Source organism: Sitodiplosis mosellana, unplaced genomic scaffold (assembly GCF_009176505.1).
Source record: "Sitodiplosis mosellana isolate CC-2019 unplaced genomic scaffold, AAFC_SMos_1.0 Smas_scaffold_6191, whole genome shotgun sequence".
Taxonomy (NCBI): Eukaryota; Metazoa; Arthropoda; class Insecta; order Diptera; family Cecidomyiidae; genus Sitodiplosis; species Sitodiplosis mosellana.
In genome coordinates, this window is record NW_022601432.1 from 1,012,816 (window position 1) to 1,035,125 (window position 22,310).

At 36.4% G+C, this 22,310-nt stretch overlaps 1 protein-coding gene across 16 annotated transcripts in view; it reads left to right on the top strand.

Moving 5' to 3' along the window:
* Positions 1-22,310, top strand: part of LOC129576607 (anion exchange protein 3) — a 48,887-nt gene continuing 26,577 nt past the window's right edge. For 2 of the 16 annotated variants that reach the window (XM_055461908.1, XM_055461912.1), the window contains exons 1-3: positions 71-690; positions 1,209-1,302; positions 9,468-10,351. In XM_055461908.1, coding sequence (XP_055317883.1) covers positions 10,289-10,351 — 63 coding nt within the window. In that variant the 5' untranslated portion in view covers positions 71-690; positions 1,209-1,302; positions 9,468-10,288. Of the gene's footprint in view, positions 691-756; positions 1,082-1,208; positions 1,303-5,281; positions 5,359-6,992; positions 7,294-9,467; positions 10,352-17,478; positions 17,585-17,674; positions 19,215-22,310 lie in introns of those variants that run through there. The other 14 variants (XM_055461909.1, XM_055461913.1, XM_055461905.1 and 11 more) reach the window with 13 other exon arrangements.

Below are 22,310 nucleotides of genomic sequence, written 5' to 3' on the forward strand. Positions count from 1 at the left end.
ATATCGTTTTTAGTTTTGCTACGTTCTTGTCACTTATATACGTACAGCGAATGGAGCGAACGAATAAACGAACGAACGAACGAACGAAAAACATAAAAATTGTGTATTGTACGGCTCGGTATCGGCCTCTGTAGCCATTGCAGCTTCATCGTAGCTGCTCTCTCTCTCGCCAATACAATTTTCATTTTGCCCGCTTCTCGGCAATATGTACACAAAAGCCATGTAGTGTTCTTTTTTTTCTCTCATTTAACTCGGTTTAAAGCCAATAAATGATTTAGCGTCAAAGTCAATAGACAGAAATGTGAAGGCACAAACGGCAGCAGCAACAACGACAACGACAACGACGACGGCCCATAGCACAACAACACACATTCTTCCTTTAATTTTTCATTTCGTTTCGATTCTGTGCTGTTCCTTGCATATATTTTTGTTCTTTCGCCAAAACAACAACACACAACACCAACAAAAAATATAACAAAACAATTATTTATGTCTCGGCCGCTATTCAGTTCGCAGTGAGTGCTTGACGAAGCCACAATTATGAACGTAAATTGAATTGTGATAACGCCGAACAATACAAAACGTCTTGCTTTTCTTTTCTGTTTTTTATTTTATTTTTGGTCATGATCATAGTTTAGTTTTTATTTTCGTTGTGTCTTATTATTGTCGTTCGAACGGAGTATCTTGCCTGTGAGTTTCCAATTATATTGTGTTTATGTGTAAAGAGTTTCTATTCGTTTGTTTTTTTTTTTGGAGAAATGCTTGTCCCAACTTTTTTCATCGATCAAGATGATTCGGTTTGTTGCCGCATGCGAATATTGATTCAACCCGACCGAATTTTATCCATACACACAGTGAGAGTGTCCATATAAAAAGGAGTGCAATCATTCACTTTGTCCATGTTTGTCATGTGTTTTGTTTTTTTCTGATGTGATTTGAATCGACATTTGATACGAACCGAACCGTTTATGCATGCCTGTGCCAAATCGAAACCAAACGTTGCACGAATGTATTACGATGATGATTGCGCGGCGCAAAAAAAAAACATGGATAAAAATTGACATAAATAAACATTAAAATTGTAAATAAATAATTAGGCCGAAACGCCGCATTCGAATGTGTGTTGGTGTGCTCTGATTGTTTTGTATATTCTTGTTGTTTTTTTTCTCTCCTCTTTTTTGCCATCGCAACAAATACCAAACAAATAGGCAGCAAATAAATCGACTTGCCATCGCTGAGCGGCCGAAAACAATTCTATTACCAAGTCAGAATCGATACGCCGCAAGTGTAACGTAAGAACGGGTAAGAATTGTTTTGTGATTCGGTTTTTTTTTTCTGTTTGCATTGTAACAATATCAGTATGAATGTTGCGACTCAATGCAACTCAATATTTTTTTTGTTTTGCTCAGTTTCTTTCTTTTTTTTCTCGGTTTTGTCAACAAATTTACAACACATGTGCGTGTTAGCTGACAAAATTCGAGCTAAAACGGAAGAGAACACATGTATTTGCTTGCATATTTCACAAGCAATACACAATTATTCTATGACCATCGCTGGCCTAGAGGTGCATCGAACGACCAAAGACAAGTCCAAAAATCAGGTCACATTTCGACCATTACTTTTCTCTAAATTTATGACTTTTGACACATGTAACTTTAGTTTGAGTTTCATTTGAAATCCTTGAAATTATGCAAAATTTGCTTCTTTTTTTTTAGTCTAGTACACAAATTCGTCGAATTCTTTCGTTTGAAATTCGATGGTCCGACTTTATTTCTGTGACAATATATTCTAGTTTTAGTTCAATTCAAGCGCTGGTTGGACGAGTTCAATACTGTCATTGTGAATTAATTCTTCTATAAAAAAAAAAGTATAAACATTCATCAAAATCCAACCGCAATCTCCTGAAAACTCCATTTCTTTATTAACAACACTCCAATCCAATTTGAGAGTCTCCATCGAACTCAACAAACTACTTCATTTTACTAATGATTACATTCCATCCCATAAAATTGGTGTTCAGTGTCTAAACAAGAGAGAAGAAAAAACTGGAAGAAGAAAAAACTAAAAGAAGAAGAAACATTCCATCGGTTTATGTTTCCATGTCGAGCACGTGTCTGCCATTCACACACTACCAAAAATGCGTTGTCATTCAATTATTCACTCATTCACATTTTAGCTTTGATCCATTGCTTGCGTTCATTTAGAACCATTAACCTTTGAAAATGTATCAAGTACAGTGAAATTCACTGAGTGAATCAATCGAACCGTAGCAATATGATTTTCGACAGTTCTTCTGCAATTGCATAACGGATGCATCATCAAAATGTGTCATTTATTTATAACAATTCTTATCGAAAATGGTGAATAACGCCAGACATTTGCTACATTAACATATTCACCGAATATTTTGATGTTTATTCATTCAGCCTACGATAAGCATGTTTATACGGCATTCGTTATTTGTTTTTAATTTTTTATCATTATGAAAATGCTTTTCAGTACTAATGTACACTGTTTAATCATGCTATTCAAAAAAAAAGATCTTATCGAGAATTATGCTGTTGTTAGTCGGCTGTTTTTTTTATATGTGATAAAAAAAGAAGAATTTGCACACTCATCCTCCTCCAGCTACATTCAAAGAGTGTGTTTATTCCTAATTGTCGACATATTTGTGGTCTGGGCACATGTCTGAATTGTCTCAATTTACAAATCCAACAAAAGAAATAGTTGCTGAGAAGAGGAAAAAAAATCGCTTGAAATATTACGTCGACTTTGAACTTGTTAATTTCTTTGTTTCGTTCAAAATGTCAGTGGTTTTTTAACACTGCAAACCGTCGACGATTCAAATAAAAAACTTCTATCGGTTGAAGTCATGAAAGCAAATCACCATATGAAAAGTGCAGGCGTTTTGAAGATTGATTCGAGAATAACATCCGGTACAATTCTAACTGGTGTATTAAAAAGCAAATCAATCGTTCGGCGGTTTATGTAGAAAAAAAATGAGGAAATGGCAAAGTGTAGTAGCAGTGAAGCATGAATGAAATATTAAACCTTTTAAGCGATTTGCAATGGAACACTTTGCACAAAAGTAGCATTTCAACATCAAACAATTATTGTTTACAAATCTAATTTTGGACGTGCAAATATACAACAACCATGTAATATTTCAGTGTAGAACATACGGATTCGATTTCGTTTTTCACCTGTTTTATGGACCAATTTTTACTTTTCCGCACACGAAGTGTGTGAGAAAAGTATAGCGATCGACGTGATAAAAAGTGTGCTAATTTTTGTTGTGTCCACGATAACTTTCGAACCGCTCAAGCGATTTCGCTCAAATTTGGCCAGGAGTCACAATTAGTAAATATCTTGGATGTATCAAAAGTTGGGCCAAATTGGACCAGTTCATCTGGTAATTTTCGGATGTCATAGAATTTCACCCAAGGGGGGACCCTTGGATTTTTTTGAATTTTTTTTTCTTGTTATCATAGAACGGATTTTTGATTTGTTTTAACACGATTTTATCATGTTAATCCGTGTTAAATGATTTATAACACGATGGCCGACCATGATTGACTTTTTTTCTATTTATTTTTTTTATTTTTTTTAAAAACTTTTTATTTTTTCTTTTACTGTTTTTACACGATTTTCCCATGGTAAGTGATGTTAAATGGTGTTATAACTTGATGGACTTCATACCATTTTTACATAGTATAGTCAATATGGGTATCATATGAAAGGTCTTTGAACGGAGATGAACATGAACACCATCCCGGTCCATCCCGGTTATGTTAACACCACTTAACAGCATTTTTTCATATAAATAGTTGACATATGTCATATGGGTGTCATATGAAAGGTTTTAAAATGGGCGTGGACATGGACACTATATCCGTCCATCATGATGACCATGATGAACTTCATACCATTTCTAAATAAGTATAGTCAATATGGGTATCATATGAAAGGTCTTGGAACGAAGATGAACATAAATACCATCCGGGTCCTTCATGGTTATGGTAACATCACTTAACAATTGCAACATTCCATCCAAGTGATCTATATTTTACATTCTACCGAAAATGTGCGGAAAAGTTCGTTTTACATGGTAAAACATTTTATTTCTGCTGATTTGAATATCTGCCAGAACTATTTCGTTTTTTTTTTCTTATTTCTTCCTCAATTGATAAGCATCAAGAACATTGCTTACCTCAAATTTATTTCATTTGCAAAAATAATGAATTTAATCCAGTTTTGTCATAAGTAATAGACGTCAGACGCAACGAATTTTTCGTTGTTGCTGACTCAAAAACGTGACTACTTGCAAGAAATCAAGATACGCGATAAAGCCATTTTCGAAGCAACGCGCAAAAAACTCCTGTGAACCGACGAACATGTTTTTTTATGGTTTACGTGAATGTTGACATTCAATGTTGAATTTTATTCGCTGTGCTTGTGGTTTGGTGCGCCTCATTTGTAAACGGGAGAGAAAGTTTGAACCAAGGGGAACCTCCGTTCGATGTGTCGCTATCTCTTTCCATTAGGGAGAAAAATGCAAACAACATCTTTTTCGCTTAATGCTGAGTTGTGTGCTCGCAACTTTATTTGACTCTTTTTTGCTTTAGATTTTTTTCCCTCTCAGTTATGGATAAAGAGCCCATAAGTTGTTCTTTCATTCTATGGGTGTCATTCTTATTGTCAAGCGAATCTTAGCATGAATATTCAAGCGAATCAAATTTTACGCGCACGTGATTTGTCGATTTGTTTCGAGACTTATACCGGAAGAGAGAGAGAGAGAGAGAAAGAGAGAGAGAGAGAGAGAGAATAAAAATAAACAAAGCACTCGTTTCTGTGGAACACATGCTCAAGACTCAATAATTAAATACGTCATCCGATATATAAATAAACCGGTGATTGTGTCAAAAGAGGACAGTTATACAGAGGATGATAGTCGCCCAAATGTGTCGAAAATTTCCCGAACATGAAATGCGTAGTGATTTTGAAAACTGACCTCAAGGTTGTTGTGCCTCCTAAACGGATATTAATAGCACGGACAATATGTGTGCGTTCTCGCTACTCGCCAAAACTTGAAAAGCACCGGAAATTTCCTTGATATCTTAATTAAAATCTGGGGAAAAGACACGCCGAAGGCCGAACCATCCACAGCATACAGACACACGCACACACACACAAAATGCTTCAGATGTCAACAAAACGCAAGCAATTTGTTTACATTAGAACAAGCTGCTTCGGAGACAAAACGCTCTATTTTACATTTCAGCGCAACAGCAGCAGTAGCAGAGAAAAATAAACAAATAAAATCTATTTTTGTTGCGGAGAGTGCGCGCACGATGACAGGTAAAAGAAAGCAGCATCACGCACGATGTATTTTGCTAGTATTAGTACAGTCGGTTTCACTCTGGATTGGTTTTTACTCAGTGATGTATGTATATTTTGACATGGTTTGTCTACGATGTGCACAGCATTTCATTAACCAAGCGTCTAAAACAGGTGGAGATTTCAAAATTGGGCACAAACAATCTGCGCTTTTTGTTATTTGCAAAATTCCCTTTTGTTCACTCCGTGGTGAGAGTATACACGATGGAATAAAGTGTCTCAGTGTCATTGTCAAGTCGGAATAAGAGACCCTGTTTTTATCATTTTATGCAGTTACTTCGTCTGTACGGACTCTAAAAGACAATTTTCGTCACAATCTACTCAAAAGCCCATAAACATTGTTAGCAAAAGAATTCACTCATTGTTAAATTTCAGCGTTTTTATGTGATTTTTATCGTGGCAACAGCAATTAGAAGGATTGTTTGTTTGTTTGTTTTTTTTTTACTTCTTTCTTCTCTTTTATCCAATGCAAAAGTAAATAAGAATTGATTCGCGAGTGCGACACACGAAAAACTGAACGGCATTAGCATAAAGTCGGTATGAATATTTATAAGATGCTATAAAAGTGTACAGACACCAAAAATGGATCTAAAATTCGCCAAACTTGTCTCTGAATTTAGCATTTAAGCTTATTTTTATTGCCGCTGGAAAAGAAACACGATCAATAAAATCGATTCATCTGATATGCACTCCGATAATATCTTCTTTTTTTTTCTACAATGGCTTGTTAATTGCTTGATTTATGACCGTCGATTTGTTAGCTGCTCATTCAGTTGCTGTGCTTTTTTGTGGCGTGGTGTGGCTTGCCGCCTAGAAAATCTCAGTCGTTCGTTTCTATTTTTGACGTGTGTCTTTTTTTCCGTTTCTCTCTGTCGAATGCGAAAGTGCATAAGCCAATAAATCAAAGCCCTGTTTTGTAACTCACTGTCGCGTCCATACTGAATTGCTCGCGGCCAGCAACTACGCGCCGTATGTGAAATTACAAATTAACGTACAGCGAAAAAAACAAATCGAATTGATTGTTCAGAAGAAAATCAAATCATATGACTAGGTGAAACGAGCTACAAAAACACGCACGATCTTCAAGCCAAACACATATCATTCGCCTAAATGACCTCCCATTCTTTTTCATTCGATTCCGTTTGTCTTGTTGCTTACCTTCCCTCTCACTTTTTTTTGCGGCAGATATCTCGCTAAATTTCATGTTTGGTAAAGCCACACTAAGGTGTCGGATCACCTCTCTTTTTTATATTGGGTGCAATTGAAAGTATCTCTGGTCATGTGATCAAATTATTTTTCCATTTACTAATTTCGATGTCTATCTCATTGTGTGTGTGTGTGTGTGTGTTTGTTTTTGTTTAATTTGCGAATTTCATTCGATTTGTGTCTTGTGCCCCATTCTCGCACTCTCTTTACTTTTGACATTTTTGCATTAACCGTTCAAATACACAGCGGCTTAGCGAACAACGGAATTTTACTCGAATTGACATTTAAGTTACAAGCGCGCGTGCTCCCAAACACTCGTTCATTGTTAATGATTAAGCATTTGTTGATTTTCAGTTCTCGTTTGCTAATTGACGCATTTTTGATCCATTTTGAATGCAGGTCGTAAGGTTGTTCGGCAAACATTTGCTCTTCAATAACATTTTTTTTTTTTGGAAAGTCAAATATCCTCATACGACCGGGAGCTACATGCTTGACACCGGCTCGTGAGTTGTGGCAACGGATCAATATATTAGCGTCGAGCCGGCTTAGCATTCAGTTCTTGTGCGTTCGTTCTGGTGATTTGACCGAAAGACTCGGCTTGCAAAGTGTCTATTTTCAATTTTATCGATTTACAAAAATAGAAACCAATTATAACACAAGTGAGCTGACACATTCAATTCTCTCAAACAGGTGAAAATTTGAAACGAAACAACAATTAGAAAAAATGATTAAAGATTTTTAAATTAACTATAAAAAAAAATGTCTTTACGTGTTTTTTTTTTCTCGCAAATGTTCGGTGTAACGTTCGCATCACGAATGATGTCCTTGACATTCACACACACACACAATTTGAAACGGTTGAATAATCCGTTGCGCTTGGAAATTTGTTAATGTACCCAAAATGAGAAACACTTAAAATTTTCATTCAGGAAATACAATAAAAACAACTGAATACTAATTATCATGGATAATTTCTATGAAAATCAATTGTTTTGTGGCATTGCGATGTGCGATGTGAAAAGGGAACCTTACACCATTGTCACCACCACAACCACCGTCACCACCAACAACAACCCCTCCATTCATTGTTTTTGCTACGCATCACACCGGAACTTTGGATTGTATTCGATGTTTTGATGGCATCAACCGAGTTTTCCACAGAGAGTCTTCCATTTGCACGTGATTTATTTTTACTTGCGCAATCATAACAACTTTTTTTATTAGATTTCGAAAAGTTTTTTTTTTCTCTCGTTTTTGTTTTGTTTTTGATAATTACAGAGGAAGTTCTGTCGTTGTACGTATACTTAAACCGTTGGCACCATTCCATTGAATGACAGTGTCATTATTTTTTTTCTTGTTGTTGCTTTTATTGTTTCAACGCGAAGTATCAATTACAACTTCACACTGGCGCGAACAACATTTAACAACAGCAACAGCAGCGGCCGCTGTGATTTACTTAAAAATGATAATCATCATGATTGAAAAGAAAAAAACTAAATTAAACTTATGAGACAATTTGTTCGATGAAGAAGGCAAACTGCTAATTAATAGCTCATTTTCACATTTCTAATCACATTGTTTAACGCTGAATTTCTTAATCAAGTCTAATTTGACTTGTCGCGCTCTTGAAAATACACACAATTATCTCAGAAATGTTTTTCCTTCACTCTCTCTCTCTCTCTCTCTCTCTCTCTCTCTCTCTCTCTCTCTCTCGCTTTCGACCCGTTCTCGACATTCATCAGTTTAATTTATAATTAGGTGCTAATCGATCGCCAATCATGTATGGTTTTAAATGGCATACAAAAAATGCAAATTGACTGTAATGCTAATGTCAATATTTGTTTTCGGTTCGTGCCGCATTTATCCATCGAAACAACATAATTGCTGAATTAAACGAATGAAATGTAAAAAAGCTGGCTGTTTTTTTGTTTCTCTCTCCTGTTGTGGGCGTTCAGTTTCTGATTTCATATTATTTTGTCATTTTAAGCTGTTCAAACAATTGTTCAATACGTCTATTTTTCGGGCAGATTCTTTTTCTAGTGTCTAATTTTGGGCCAACAGTTTGGTGACCGCAAAAGCATCGTAAAATTTATCAATTTTTTTTTTCATTTTAATCACAAGACCGTTGCGCGTATGGTATAACTGGATTATTATGGGCAAATAAATGATAGTCAAATTGATACACATTCACACATCGAAATTAAAATGAATTTAAATGGAATATGAAATGCTCACATGCACGTTCGATTTGCGTGGAACAAAAGTAACAATGTCACGCCAATTTAATCACATGCCTTAATAAAGTAATATTAGTTTTGTGCGCGGATCGCGCGCGGAATAGTGTAATACGCGTAGCACAATTATCTTTGGTGTGGAAGGTTAGGCGGTTTATCCTCTGAAACGACAAAAAAAAACAAACAAACAAAAATCAATAAATAGATAAATTGGCTTGGAATGTGTTTGAATGCCGCGCACTCACTCCTTTCCGCGGTTACATCAATGTTCAGTACAGCTTTTTGCAAATGCGACTATGATTTAATAACAAGAACCCAAACAAGTGCGAGACAAATAATCAATGGATAATAGTGAGAAAAATTATTACGACATGAAACGACAGGGAAAAAATGCGTGGAAAATAGTTCCGTCACTCATTGCAACGGGTCATATGTGTGTATGAATAATTTGAATATTTTAGTATGGTGTCGGAAACATCGTCAGATTATATCATTGGTCTCTCTCTCTCTCTCTGTGTCGGTCACACATCACATATCACGAATCATATGTCTAGTTTGTGTTTCTATCGACGAGTTATTTATTCAGTTATATTTATCTCTTCGGTGTTTTTTTTTCTTCCATTTTCGCAGGAAAAGCGGGCTGGAGGTCAATAAATGCGGAAAAAGCGGTTTTCCGTTCAATGGATTAAGATCATTGACCCACAACCACAGTGTGACCGCTTGAATGATAACAAACGGTGGCGCGTGTCAAGCATAGCAAAATAAAATCAATTCATTTTCAAATACTGCTTCATACCAACCAAACAGTCAAAACAGAATATATCCCATCAACTGAAGCAGCTCAACTGTGGCCATAACCTATCCCAACTGAATTACGTTACCTGAAATTTTATGCGTGCATGTTTACACTGGGACCAATTTATACTGGCCAATCCATCTTGAAGTGGACGAGAAAAAATTAAGTGGCAAACCAATTGAAAGTGGCTCTTCGCGATTTTTGATTTGATGTACTCCCCCTACCCTGCCGTCCTCAATTTGATCGCAGTCGGTCTCGGTGTCGAATTTTTGTTTGCCCTTTTCACTAACCGGCTGAAACAGTGTGTGGTTGTGGAAACATGGCTAGAGAGTGCCTAATGTAGAACGAACGTGTCAATACTTTTATTTTGTGAATCGCGCGCACGTGATTCAATATACACGTTTGCACACTCAAGTGGAACTTTATGAAGTGTAAATGATTATGAGCTTTCCGGTAAAAGTAATAAAGAGAAATAATTCATCCGACGACAGCGTACGACACCATTTTGCATCATATTCATAGATTGCGCATCAAAAAAGCAAACACATTTGCTTGATAAATTTTTTTTTGTCATCGTTTAATTGCTTTCCTTTCCGAAGTGAACTGTATAACAATTGGATCGGGATAATAATAAGACAATAAATAGGAAAAAAGAATGGCTTACGGTGGCAGCAAACCCGACATCCACACGCGGAAATTGTCATTCCTTGGCTTTGGGGTAAGTTTGTTTTTGCCATTTATTTTTTTGAAAAACTTAAATGAATTTATATGAGCGAAGCGGACAACATGTATGAGGCACTCGACATAGCAGCATCATTTAAATACTTCTCATTTCAATTCGTTATTGTAATCGTTCTTATATTCGCATCGACGATAAAACACATTTTTGTTGACTCAATGTGATAAATTCTGTATATCAGAGAATTGAGTACGCTGACTGTCCAGCGGCGGATATTTCACAATGATTTTCAACAGCTGCTGTTGATGCGTTTGATATTGGCGAAACAATAAACAAAATGTCCTGTTATTTCTACCTTATGCATTCCAAATGCATTGACAGCGGCTGTTGAATAGCAGAGGCTGGATACCCAGCATACTCAATACTCTGCTGTGTATAATATCTAGGTGATATTATTGAAGAAGTGCCACCAAAGCATTGCAATCATGAGATTGAGCAAAACATTTGAGTCGTAGAATTTTTCCACAAACAGCTTGTGTCAAACGAATATCAAAGAGTTCCATTTTTTTTTCTGGCTTTTTCAAGCGATGAAATAATCTTTGGAGTAAACAAAAACATTGAAGCGTTAAGTCTACACGGTGGATGTTTTTCTTAGCGATTATTTTTCCCTTCGGTGTTTATATTTGGTATTTAAAACGAAGCTTTTTTTCTTTTGCATATTCAATGCGGACACAATATATTTGCAGGAGTCGGCTCTAAATATATGCGAATTGATACTCGGGACTCGCATCAAGACTCTATCTAAAAACCCTAGAAAATCGAAAGATAATAAAGATACAAATTCAAAAAAAAATCAAGACTCTCTCTCGGCCTCGCTCCCTTTTTCACTCATCGAAAGAGTATCGGCGAATCTGCAAATTAGATTGATTGATTATTATTTTAGGGAAAAATATTGTTTTTGTCTATTCACTTCTTTGTAATGAAGATTGATGGGATTTAGATTTTTTCCCCATTTACTGCGAGTTAAAAGTTTTTTGTTGTTGTTGCATACATCGTTTGTGTGTGTGTGTGTGCGTTGGGAAAATTCTGCTTGTAATAAATTGATAAGAATTTTCATTTGTTTTTCGGAAATTTTCGCCGGCTTTTGATCGAATTTTCGTTCCAATCATTAGCCTGAATCGATACTCTCTCTCTCTGTCTCTCTGTGAGAATAAGGCAGTTGTGAAAACAATGAGGAATATTGGATAACGTCTGGCAAACAAAGATAAAATCGATTACTGGCATAAGAAATATTAACTCAAACACCATTCTTCGTACCGCCCCCCTCCCGTTTGTTGATAAAAGAATTCCGGAAATTCTCTGATATTTTTTTCTTCTATTTTTGAATTTGCATGTGAATGAGCTCGTACACGTATTTGGGCAGATAGAAGACAATCATTGTTGACCATTCGAAATAGATAAATTGCATGATCATTGAGTTGAAAGTGGCTCCATTGAAACCACGTGACCCTGTCGTTGTCATGATGTGTTTGACGACATACTAATTTTGCACAGGGATCGAAAAAAAAAATCGCACCACTCGATCGGTCGGCATAGTTTGCTTTGATTTTTTTTTCTCTGCGTGATCATAAAATTGCAAATGGTTTGGAAAGTGAGATTGTGATTGCCATTCAAAGAAGAAAAAAAATGAGTTATGGTCGAATACAGGACACGATGCTAAATTGCTCAATTATTGTGTTGCTTGAAATAATCAATGTTTAATCAACACGCAATTTATGATGAATATTTTGAGGGGCGGCCAATAGAGTAGCAACGATGACAACGACGCCGATGGCGAATGTAGATATTTTGTTGTTTTTTTATTTCTTCTCATTTTGCCGCGCTTCATTGACAAATAATTATTAGTTGTTTGTTTATCAGTTAAAAATATCACTGTCAATTGCTTCGTATTTCATCCCGATGCATACACATTGTAATATCAAACAGTCCGTGCACACTGCACAGTCGCTCGCGCGACACACACTTGAACCAATTTGTTGTTGTTGTTATTTTACTCGCAATTTAAATCGATATACATTTTAAGAGCAATTAATTGTACTATATACCGATTGCGTCACCCATCACGTGCTTTCCATTTATTACATTGCCGACGCTCTCTACTCTTTCCTGTCACTCCATTCTGTTTCATATTTCACTTAACCATTTTATAATATATCTCTTAATTGGTGATTATTTGTTGTTATTTTCGTCTTGGCGCATTTTCTTGTTTTGACCCGATGAAGCGAATCAATGAACGTCGCACCAGCATACACCAAATTGACGAAGAAGAAAAACAAAACGTTTTCGATGGATTGCTCTATTTTTTCTTTTTCATGTAATCGTTAATATCGTTTATGACTTAAATGGTTGTATGATATACTCTCGTTCTTCATGCGAGCATCTAAGTTATTCGACAACAAAAAAGAAACATTTTCAATTCGATCAACATATTAGGAACAGAAAAAAAAGACGCTCAAAAAGATGAATTTACGTTGAACACACGATTCGGTGAGATGAACACTTGATGTCATGCCGATGTGAGTATGGCATGGAGTTAGATGAAAAACAATAGAACCTATGGGAATGAAATACAACATTTGAAGTTCTTACGCATTCAATTTGTGAACACTTGAAATGTTGATTTCCATTTTTCCGATCCATTTCATTTCTCATATTTATATTGTGTCGTTCATTCATCTTGTTAATTGAAAAGTCATTGAACATTTAAGGGTAGGCACAAATAAGATGTGATTTATTGAAATTCGCATGAGGCGACGACAACTCACAAATTACATTTCACCTTCAGCTCTCAGTCAATTTTCCGTTCGAGTTTTTCAATGTCAAAATGCTCGAATCAAATTTATTTTTTTCTCACTCACTACTCAAACGAATCTCTCTCTCTCTCTCTCTCTCTCTCTCTCTCTCTCTCTCTCTCTCTATTTCCTAAGCACTTTCGATATCGGTTACATGTTTTTTTCGCTTCGGTGTATTATTTGTGTCACAATGTGAGATCGAAATGGAGATTATATGGTTTCTGACCATGAACTTTGAACGCGTCTTGAAACCACCCATTTTCGTCTGCCAGCCGAAATACGAAAGCGGATTAAGCCCATTTTATGCTCAATCTCTTTGTTGGTCCGATTATCCTGTGCTCTCAGTCGATAATAATAAATGACAGCAGGCAAATATGTATCTTTACTGCATAATAGTATCGATATTGAGCAGCTTTTCGTCATTGTTAAAGCGCATTTACTGTCCGTTTTGTGTGTGTGTGTGTGTGTGTGTGTGTGTGTGAGTGTGAGTTTGATTAGAAATAACAACAAGCATCGCATTAATCAATGCCACAAATACCTTTGCGATACGGTTTTAAGAAACACAGCGAAGAGCACTGTGTGCCATGAGTAAAATAGCGTAGTTAAATGCGCGTTCGTTTCGGAGGCACGACGACCATGACCGTGACCAAAAATCGATATTTTCACACAGTGACTCCAGCCAACATTTTGCTGCTTGCTCACTTTGCTCACATTTTCGTTTCGTTGGAATATTTATGGAGTTGTGATAAATGCAGTTGAACTCAACACTATTCATTATTCATGATTAATTATCGATTTTATGTCTTCTCTCTCTCTCTCTCACTCACTTTTTTTCGCCACATTCGTTACATATTGTTATGTGTGACAAGTGTTCGGCGAAATAATTTCGTTTATTTTTAAGTTTCCTGTGCACGATTTACCCCACACTACTTGTGTGTGCGCGCGCGCGCCTTGCTAGTGCAAGATTAGCGCTAAAATGCTAATTCCATAGTTGCACATTAAACATTTAAAAATGGTAAATGTTAAATGCCGTGACTCATGACACATTTTTCCAATGTGTACAAGATATATAACACAAAAGCAGCGCATGTGTTGCATTATTCCGGTTTTTGTTACATTTTCTTTCGTATTCAAATCGTTCCCATATGATTTTGTTATTGACAATTCCGCTGGAATTCGGAGTAGCATACTAAATGTGCTGAAAATGACGAAGCGTTTTTGGGCACCATGGAGATATCCATTTTTAATGGTGATGTGTCAGAAAATGACTATCCCTTGAAGCTATCCATGAGTCTGGTCAACTATGTGCCCGCATTCGATTCTCCACACTTTTTTTTTCACGCGCTAAACTCTTCAAATGAATCGCGTGTCGAATGAACGAACGAATAAAAGGTGCAGAGAGAATTAACATAAACACAGATGCATTATAGATTGGTAAGATATTGATTACCCGGCAGAAGCGATACATCTTCAGTTCGATACATTTATTAAATGGTAGTCAGACAAGAAAAAAAAAATTCCATTTCATTAAAAATAATCGAAACATCATTCCAAATATGAATTTCCCACCATTAAAAGTGGCATCAGTTGGTTCTTTTCGAACGCCGTTCCCCCGTCCTACCACAAACGATGAAAAATTGCCATAACATTCAAATTAATTTCGATGAAGCTAATCAAAAAATGAACATCTAAGGTATCTGTCTAATCAAGCTGCGAGCGTTGCGCTAAGGGTGGGTAAGTAAAGCTCAAAAAGTTATCATGACAAAACAAAACCGATCGAAATCAAAATGCTGCCGCTCGGCGGGAGATTGACATTAATGTGATACAGCTGTCGACTTTCGAAGAATGAAAAACCGAGAACTCCAATAATTTCCTTGGGAAAATAATACGATGAACGTTGCTTTGCAACCGAATTTTGTATTGCCACCCCGCAGGCAATTCGATTCGTAGAACACAAGTGAAATGAATACACAAGATTTGCGATTAGATAAATAAAGTGTGCGTAGATGGTCCACAAAATAATAAATCATTCAGCGATTGTTTAATTCAAACAAAAATTGGCAGAATGCACAGGCTCAGGCACACTATCTATGATGTATTATTGGCGCCAATGCAATCTCCCTTTTATGTAGCCTTGTTAAATAGGTCAATACGGCGCGCGTACGAAATAGAAAAAAAACTACGTCATAACCCTTACGAAATAAATTTTTATTAAAAACCAGAGTAGCTATGCTTAACGAAACTTCAACAAGCGATTCAAGTGCATTTTATGCAAATTCCTATTTTATTCGATGCAAAATCATGTAAAATGTTCCAATCTAGCTTGAAGCAGCAGCAAAAGCCTCTTGAAAATCTGAACTGATTAACTATTTCTGATGGATCCATGCATATATCAATACATATTATTCATCAAAAAATGCATCTCAGTATGGAAAGCGGTCGATTCGAGCCCAATATTGTGTGCAACAGTTCCTAGGTAATGTTGCCATCGGAATTCAGCTCAGATTTAATGTTTGCTTTTCCGTTCAACGTTTTTTTTTTTACCCTTGTCGATGGTACTGATGATGATCGATTTTTTTATTTGTTATTATAAAGAATGTCGTTTTTGCTCAATGTAATCTTTTCATTTCGATTCACAAACAAAAACACACCCACACTCGAAATCTCAATGTAGTAAGACCGGAAGTGGCGCGGACCGGCATCAATGAAACATTCATTCAAAATTCCAAAAACGAACGCAAACCCATTGAAACAGAGACCCAAAACAATTTAAAAGAAATAAGAATAAACAAGAGAGTATCAAGGAAAGGGATGAATTAGCATCCAATTTTTTTGGACATTCATTTATCAAGCCCGGCCTAACACTGCTGCTGCTGGTGCTGCTGCTTCTGTTTGAACGGAGTACGGAGGCTAAATGATCAAGGTCATACAGACGCATATGCGAAAGATAAATTCCGTTATCCTTTTCGTTCGGCCACTGAATTTTCCGATTCGGTAGGATACTGATTTTTTTCTTCAGACCTCAATTTTGTAAAAAAAAAACCCAATCAATGAGAGGAGCACTAAAGTTTACTTGCTCTCTCTCTCTCTCTCTCTCTCTCTATTCATTTGATGTGATAGATTACTCAAGTTTGTAATGGAATTTGGTGTTATTTGTTGTCTGATAAGAAGTGTGTCCGTGTCCCATGCTTGCAATGCACAATAGGGAAACATCAAATATTTATTTGGAATTCACGACGAAAAACACATTCGTCAAAGTCATTTGGAATTCAAATTAAATTGAATGAAAGTTTTGTCGGCGAACATCCCTCAAAAAAAGCGTCCTTATCCACGAAGCGGTTGGATTTATTGAGTTGAGTGACGGTGACGACAGCAAAGGAATGAAGAAAAGTGCGGCTAACACTCGTGTTAAATGTAAAACAAACGTGTCATTAACAACGATGAAAACTAATTACATCATCGTTAGATAGTCTTATAATTGAATTAGTTGGCTTTTAAATCGCACTTCCCCTCTCCGCGTCGTTTGCCCATTATTACCTTGAATAGTTCTCTCTCGGTTTATTTTTAGTTTGGAATCGAGTAAAGCTGATCACCGCTACGAAAATCGAAGCGACAATGACTTGTTGTACCGTTTCGAATGTGCGCGCTAGACACCCTGTTCGTGTGCTATCGTGTATGGCCTTTATGATAGACACACCGTATGACTTTTATATATTCCGCATTGTGTGTTTTTACTTTGCACCGAAACAGTGTGTGATATTGACAGTACGCAAGGGAGATGAAAAAAAAACAACATACACACACACCCTCGTAAGCTTTTTGTATCTCCTCTTACTGGCGCACACGCTCGCAGCCATCTCTCGATTCTACGGTTCGCTGTTGTGTGCGGAGGAAGAATGTTGGAATGGAATTCGCTTTGCATTCACTGTGAAATACACGTGCCACGTTCTTGAAATGTGTGTGGATGTAAATATGGATGGGAAAACGGCGGCCACAGTGCACATGAAACACGTTGTACCGTCATCGCTTTGCAATGGCTAGGCTTTCCCAGTTTGTGTGTATGTAGTTGTGTGTCTGAGTGTATATGCGTGTGTTTGTCGTGTACATTTCAGCGACGAGCACATTTTTTGGGATGAAAAAGTGCACAAACACACAGCAACACAGTGAACATCCACATCGAAGTGGTCGTCGTTGTTGCCGTGTCGTCAGTGGCATTATAAAAGCAAGCAACAACAATACCAAGTCGCGATGTATCCATCCAAGCAATCGTGTACGTTGTGTCTTCTGTTCCATATAACAGTTACCCTCAAAATTAGACAGGTTCTGCCGCTTGCAGCATGAACACTTGTTTTCCCCATCGCGGCGCTTTGCTCGCCATTTCCACTCAAAACTCCAACTGTTCAAACTCACACGAAAGCCCGTAAGTTTTATCGTGCTTATTTCAGTTGTTTCACTCTTTTTTTTTCCCAAAAAATTCTGTTTCATTCACTTGATTCAAATGCAATTTCAGGCTTTTACCAAACATAGCAACAACAAAACGTTTTTTTCTTCTCTAAAACGGATACTTCAAACTTCATTGCAATCGGGGTTCGATGTTATTGATATTCAATAAAAACGATTCGGTATTTTGTAACGGATAAAATTTGAATGAACACCTGTGTCTGTGGTTCGTTACTCATGCGATCCAAGTGAATGCATAAATCTTCGGCCTTTAACTCATAAATTAAAAAGAGAGAAAAATAGAAGCAAATTATTTGTGTATTGATTAATCACGATCGCATCATAAAATCAATAGTGTTTTTTACCTTGTCCCTCACACAACAGTGTTCAGACCAAAATAATAAAAGACATTCAATAAGTAAACAAATGGAAAATAATTAAGTAAAGTGCATGTTTGTACATTTGGAGGGTCGAACTGAATTTGTCGGCAAAAGAACGGTAGAAGAAGACACAGACGCAAAGAAAAAAAAACCGCACTCCTGTTCAAATAAAAACGTTCAACTAATGACTAATAAATCAATTTCAAAAGCTTCAGCCAGCCAGCCAACGAAACGATTGCGACCGATGTACGCAAACAAAATGCCCAATTTATATAACAATATAACACCAAGTAATATCAAAATTCGAGTCATTTTACTTATGCAATAACAACATACACTCACTCACCCACAGGAAATAATATCCGACAGTGGAAAAATAATCGAAAAGTTTCTTTTATATCTCGATTACCGTGCATATCAGATAACAAACTACAAGCAACGATTGAGATATTAAACAACGACTACAAACGACGACGATAACGGTTGACGGCGACAACACACATAAAAATAAATGCGAAATCGGAAGGGAAAGGACATCGATGCGATTAAAAGCAAATCTAAGACATTGTATCCAATTTTTTTTTTGCTTCATTCTCTTATTGCTGTTGTTATTTGTTTGACATTGTTCACAAATGATACCAAGTCAGTATTTAGTCGACACCGAGAGTTGATTGGCATTGCAAATAACACATAATCCAACGACGGTCGATGGTACGTGCCAAAAACTATTGAGCGTTTGCTTGCTCGTTCGCATCGTGAACAAACGATCGGATAACACCGAAAAGTATATTCAAACGAAAAGCAAAATCAATATCAGTTGATTTCAAGTGCGTGTAGAATTTCGAAAGAAGAAAAATAAAAAATAAAATGATTCAATTCAAGTGAATTGGTTTGTGAAAAAAAAAATACAAAACAAATTGAAGAAGTAAATACAAGGTTATTGAAGAGACAGACAACAAAAACAATATGACATCATATGAATATCACCTTCCAAACAGAAGGACCAACAACACAAAATATTAATTAAATGTTAATTGGTTTGGTGCGTGTGTGTGTTCTGTTTTTTTGAAAAACCCCGAAAAAAAAAATCGAAAAGAAATATCGGGATTTTTTTGTATTATTTTTTCATTACTTGAATTGTGTACCTTGTTTGGTGTTTAATAAGAATCGAAAACCGTGGCGACGACTGACGTTCACCAGACAGTACCGACTGAAGCAACAATTGACTTGGTAATATGAGCCGTTTATTCATATTATTCTGTTCTCATGCCTTAGAACGCAGCAGATTTAGCAACTTCAGAGCAAAAGAGATACAAGTTGGCCGATTGAGAAAAACGAACGAATGTTGGTGCATTGTTTTTATTTTCAAACGATGAAACCAACATACATGTAGATGTGTCGGCAGACAAAACGCAAAAACAGTCAACACCATTGAATGAGAAATGGTTAATAAATACGATGGCACGACTGTTCGTTGAGAGTTACTTGGTAAAAACCAAACAAGAGACAACAGCAAATGTTTTCACACGAAAAAAAGGGGCGCACGCAATGGCTTCTTATTGAGATATAGAGCAAAAAAGTGGCTCAAAAACACACACACACCCAACATATTCCAAGCGAATCCTTAGTCCCTTGGAGATGAGCATTACAACTCTCGATTTATTATCACACAGCTCAAGCTTTAGAAAAAAAAAATATACCGACCCATCATACTCTTACGCTTGGGAAATTTATCGTTCGTTTTTTTCTCTCGCTCGCTTTCACTTGATCTCCGCCCTAGCCATTGTTTCTCCTAAGAGAAATACATGTTTAGCTACATTGATAACTGGATAAATCTTAAGATTCTTATTTGATGCATTTTCGAGGCGAAAATCATTTTCGATGTTTATCTAGAGAACGAGAAAATCCCATTTTACGCGACTGAATTTACTCGGATGATCTCTTTTGCTCTGAAGTCCACCACTTTCAATCTAATCAAATTAAATGGACGAGAAAGAGGAAAAGAAAAATCGCTGTTTAGTTGAAAGATTAGCCAGCAATGGACTTCTTCTGCTGTTACTACTGCTGCAAAGAGAAATTTTCAATTTTATTCTCTGTTTTGCATGGAACGCTAAATATAAATAAATAATTGGTTAACATCCCGGGTGGACGCGATAGGCTTTGATGAAAGCCTACATTCGTTCGATGAGGCTTTCATAATTTTTATGTACATTTTAAATACTGAACCCCTAGGCTTTCATTGCTACGAATGCACGAAAGCAGTGAGAATAGCAATGAAAACCTAGGCGTTCAGTATTTAAAATGTACATGAAGCTTCATCGAACGAATGTAGGCTTTCATCCATCCGGGATTCATCAGTCGCAGCTAAAACAATTAACAGTTTTAAAGCGCACGGTGATTTAAAGACAAAACCATAAAAAGGACATGGTTGATATGCTTTACGATTTAAAATGCAAACACCGACCACTTGCGAGCATCATGATAGACGCCATTCACGTGGTCAGTTTCGCAAATTTGCCATCAAAGTGATCGAATGGATACGGAATTCATTGGCATTAGGAAGAAATGAGGTTTAAAATTCATAGCTAATTTTTATTATTTTTTCGATCTTATTTTGCAAGTACATTTATTGGATTTTCTACTCTCGATTGTACAGCACTTACAATGGATCGTAGTTTAGTGTGACACTCGTGACTACCATCACCACCCACAAAGCAATTTTCTTTCATGATTTGCAAATCACCTTTGCTCACCACACCATAAACACCCATTTATCTTTTTAAGCTTTTCTTTAGTTGTAGTCGCACCATCTTACGTATCACTCTCTCTCACTCTCTCTATCTGTGTATTGCTTGAACGGTTCCCATCCTATTGTTGACACATGATGCTTATTTATTTCTCATATCCTTTTTCAACCATAATTTCCCGTTGTATACTTTTTATTCCGGATAAAATACAATACGCGTATATATTGGATACGCTTCGAAAACAGTTGTTGTTGTCTCGAAAAATGAAGTGGCTGAATGCTGAAAAACGTTTTTTTGTTCTTCGCCTTTCTTTCTCGTTGTTGCTGCTTATAAGATAAAGACGGAGATACACGATACCGAAAACGATAAAATACACTCGCAACATATATCATTCGGCCCAAGCTCATGATGCTGGTAAAATGTACAGAAATTCAATTCCGATTGACTTGTTAGTTGAGATTTATTTATTTTATGAAGAAAACGTGTGGTGCTTCGAATTTTGAGTGTTTTTTCCCGCGCATTTTACAGTTTCCTTGAAATCCGTTTTGTTTTTAATCCCTTTTTTTCAAATGGTGCGCTGTTGTTTTAACAATCACGATGGAAAAAATCAAATTGCCGGCGACCTTTTGGAAAGGTTGCAAAACTTAATTAAAATAATTTACTGCAAACCGTGCAACCGACTGAAGCATTAGATTTTCCTTTTTTTTGCTTGGAGAAAATACAGTTACAATCAAATAATGATGGCAGTCACATCTGGTAATCAAATCTATATCAAGAGCATGTCAATGATAAAAGTTATGAAAATGAACATAAGCATGCGTACGCATTTATTGGCTCTAATAAAGAAATTCGACTTATTTCCGGAGAAAAAGTCGAATTTTTCTTCGAAAAATAAAACAAATTTCTGAATTTGAATTTGAAGATACGGCACGTTTATTTTGATTACATTTTATACTTTGAACATATAACGGATATATGTGGTTTGCTTGCTTACTCGCTCTCTCTTTCTCTCTCTCTCTCTCTTTCGCTCTGAATCTCTCTTGAAACTGTATGATGACATTCAATATTTAAAATATGCGATACATTTATTGTCATTTGATTTTTCATTCGGTTGGGAAAACGTGTAACATTCATGATGTCATGCCAGCTTTGACTTTGAAAATTGCTGTCAAAAAGTTTGCACTAAGCCGTCTTGAGTCAATATTGGCGGTGAGCAGGCGGAATGAAAGAGCAAAATCATGAAATGAAAAATGCTTTGCTTATGTATGTGCAACTGCTTGATGTGTGACGAACCAAGTGAATGTTGGCTGTGATAAGATAAACAAAGATACAACGTGATGATGGTGGCGGTGGTAGCATTCATGGTAACTAGCTCAAGTTAAAACGAATTTCATATGTAACACAAAAGTCTTAAGCGCATTTTTTGTTGGTGTCATTTTATGCCAAACATTCGAAAAAAATGAGTGGAATAACGGCCGTAGCAAGCAAAATTGATGATAACGATAAGAATGACAGTGTGTTGTTAGTTGACAGATTCATGGCATATATTCATATGATTTACATTGGAAGGCCATTTAGA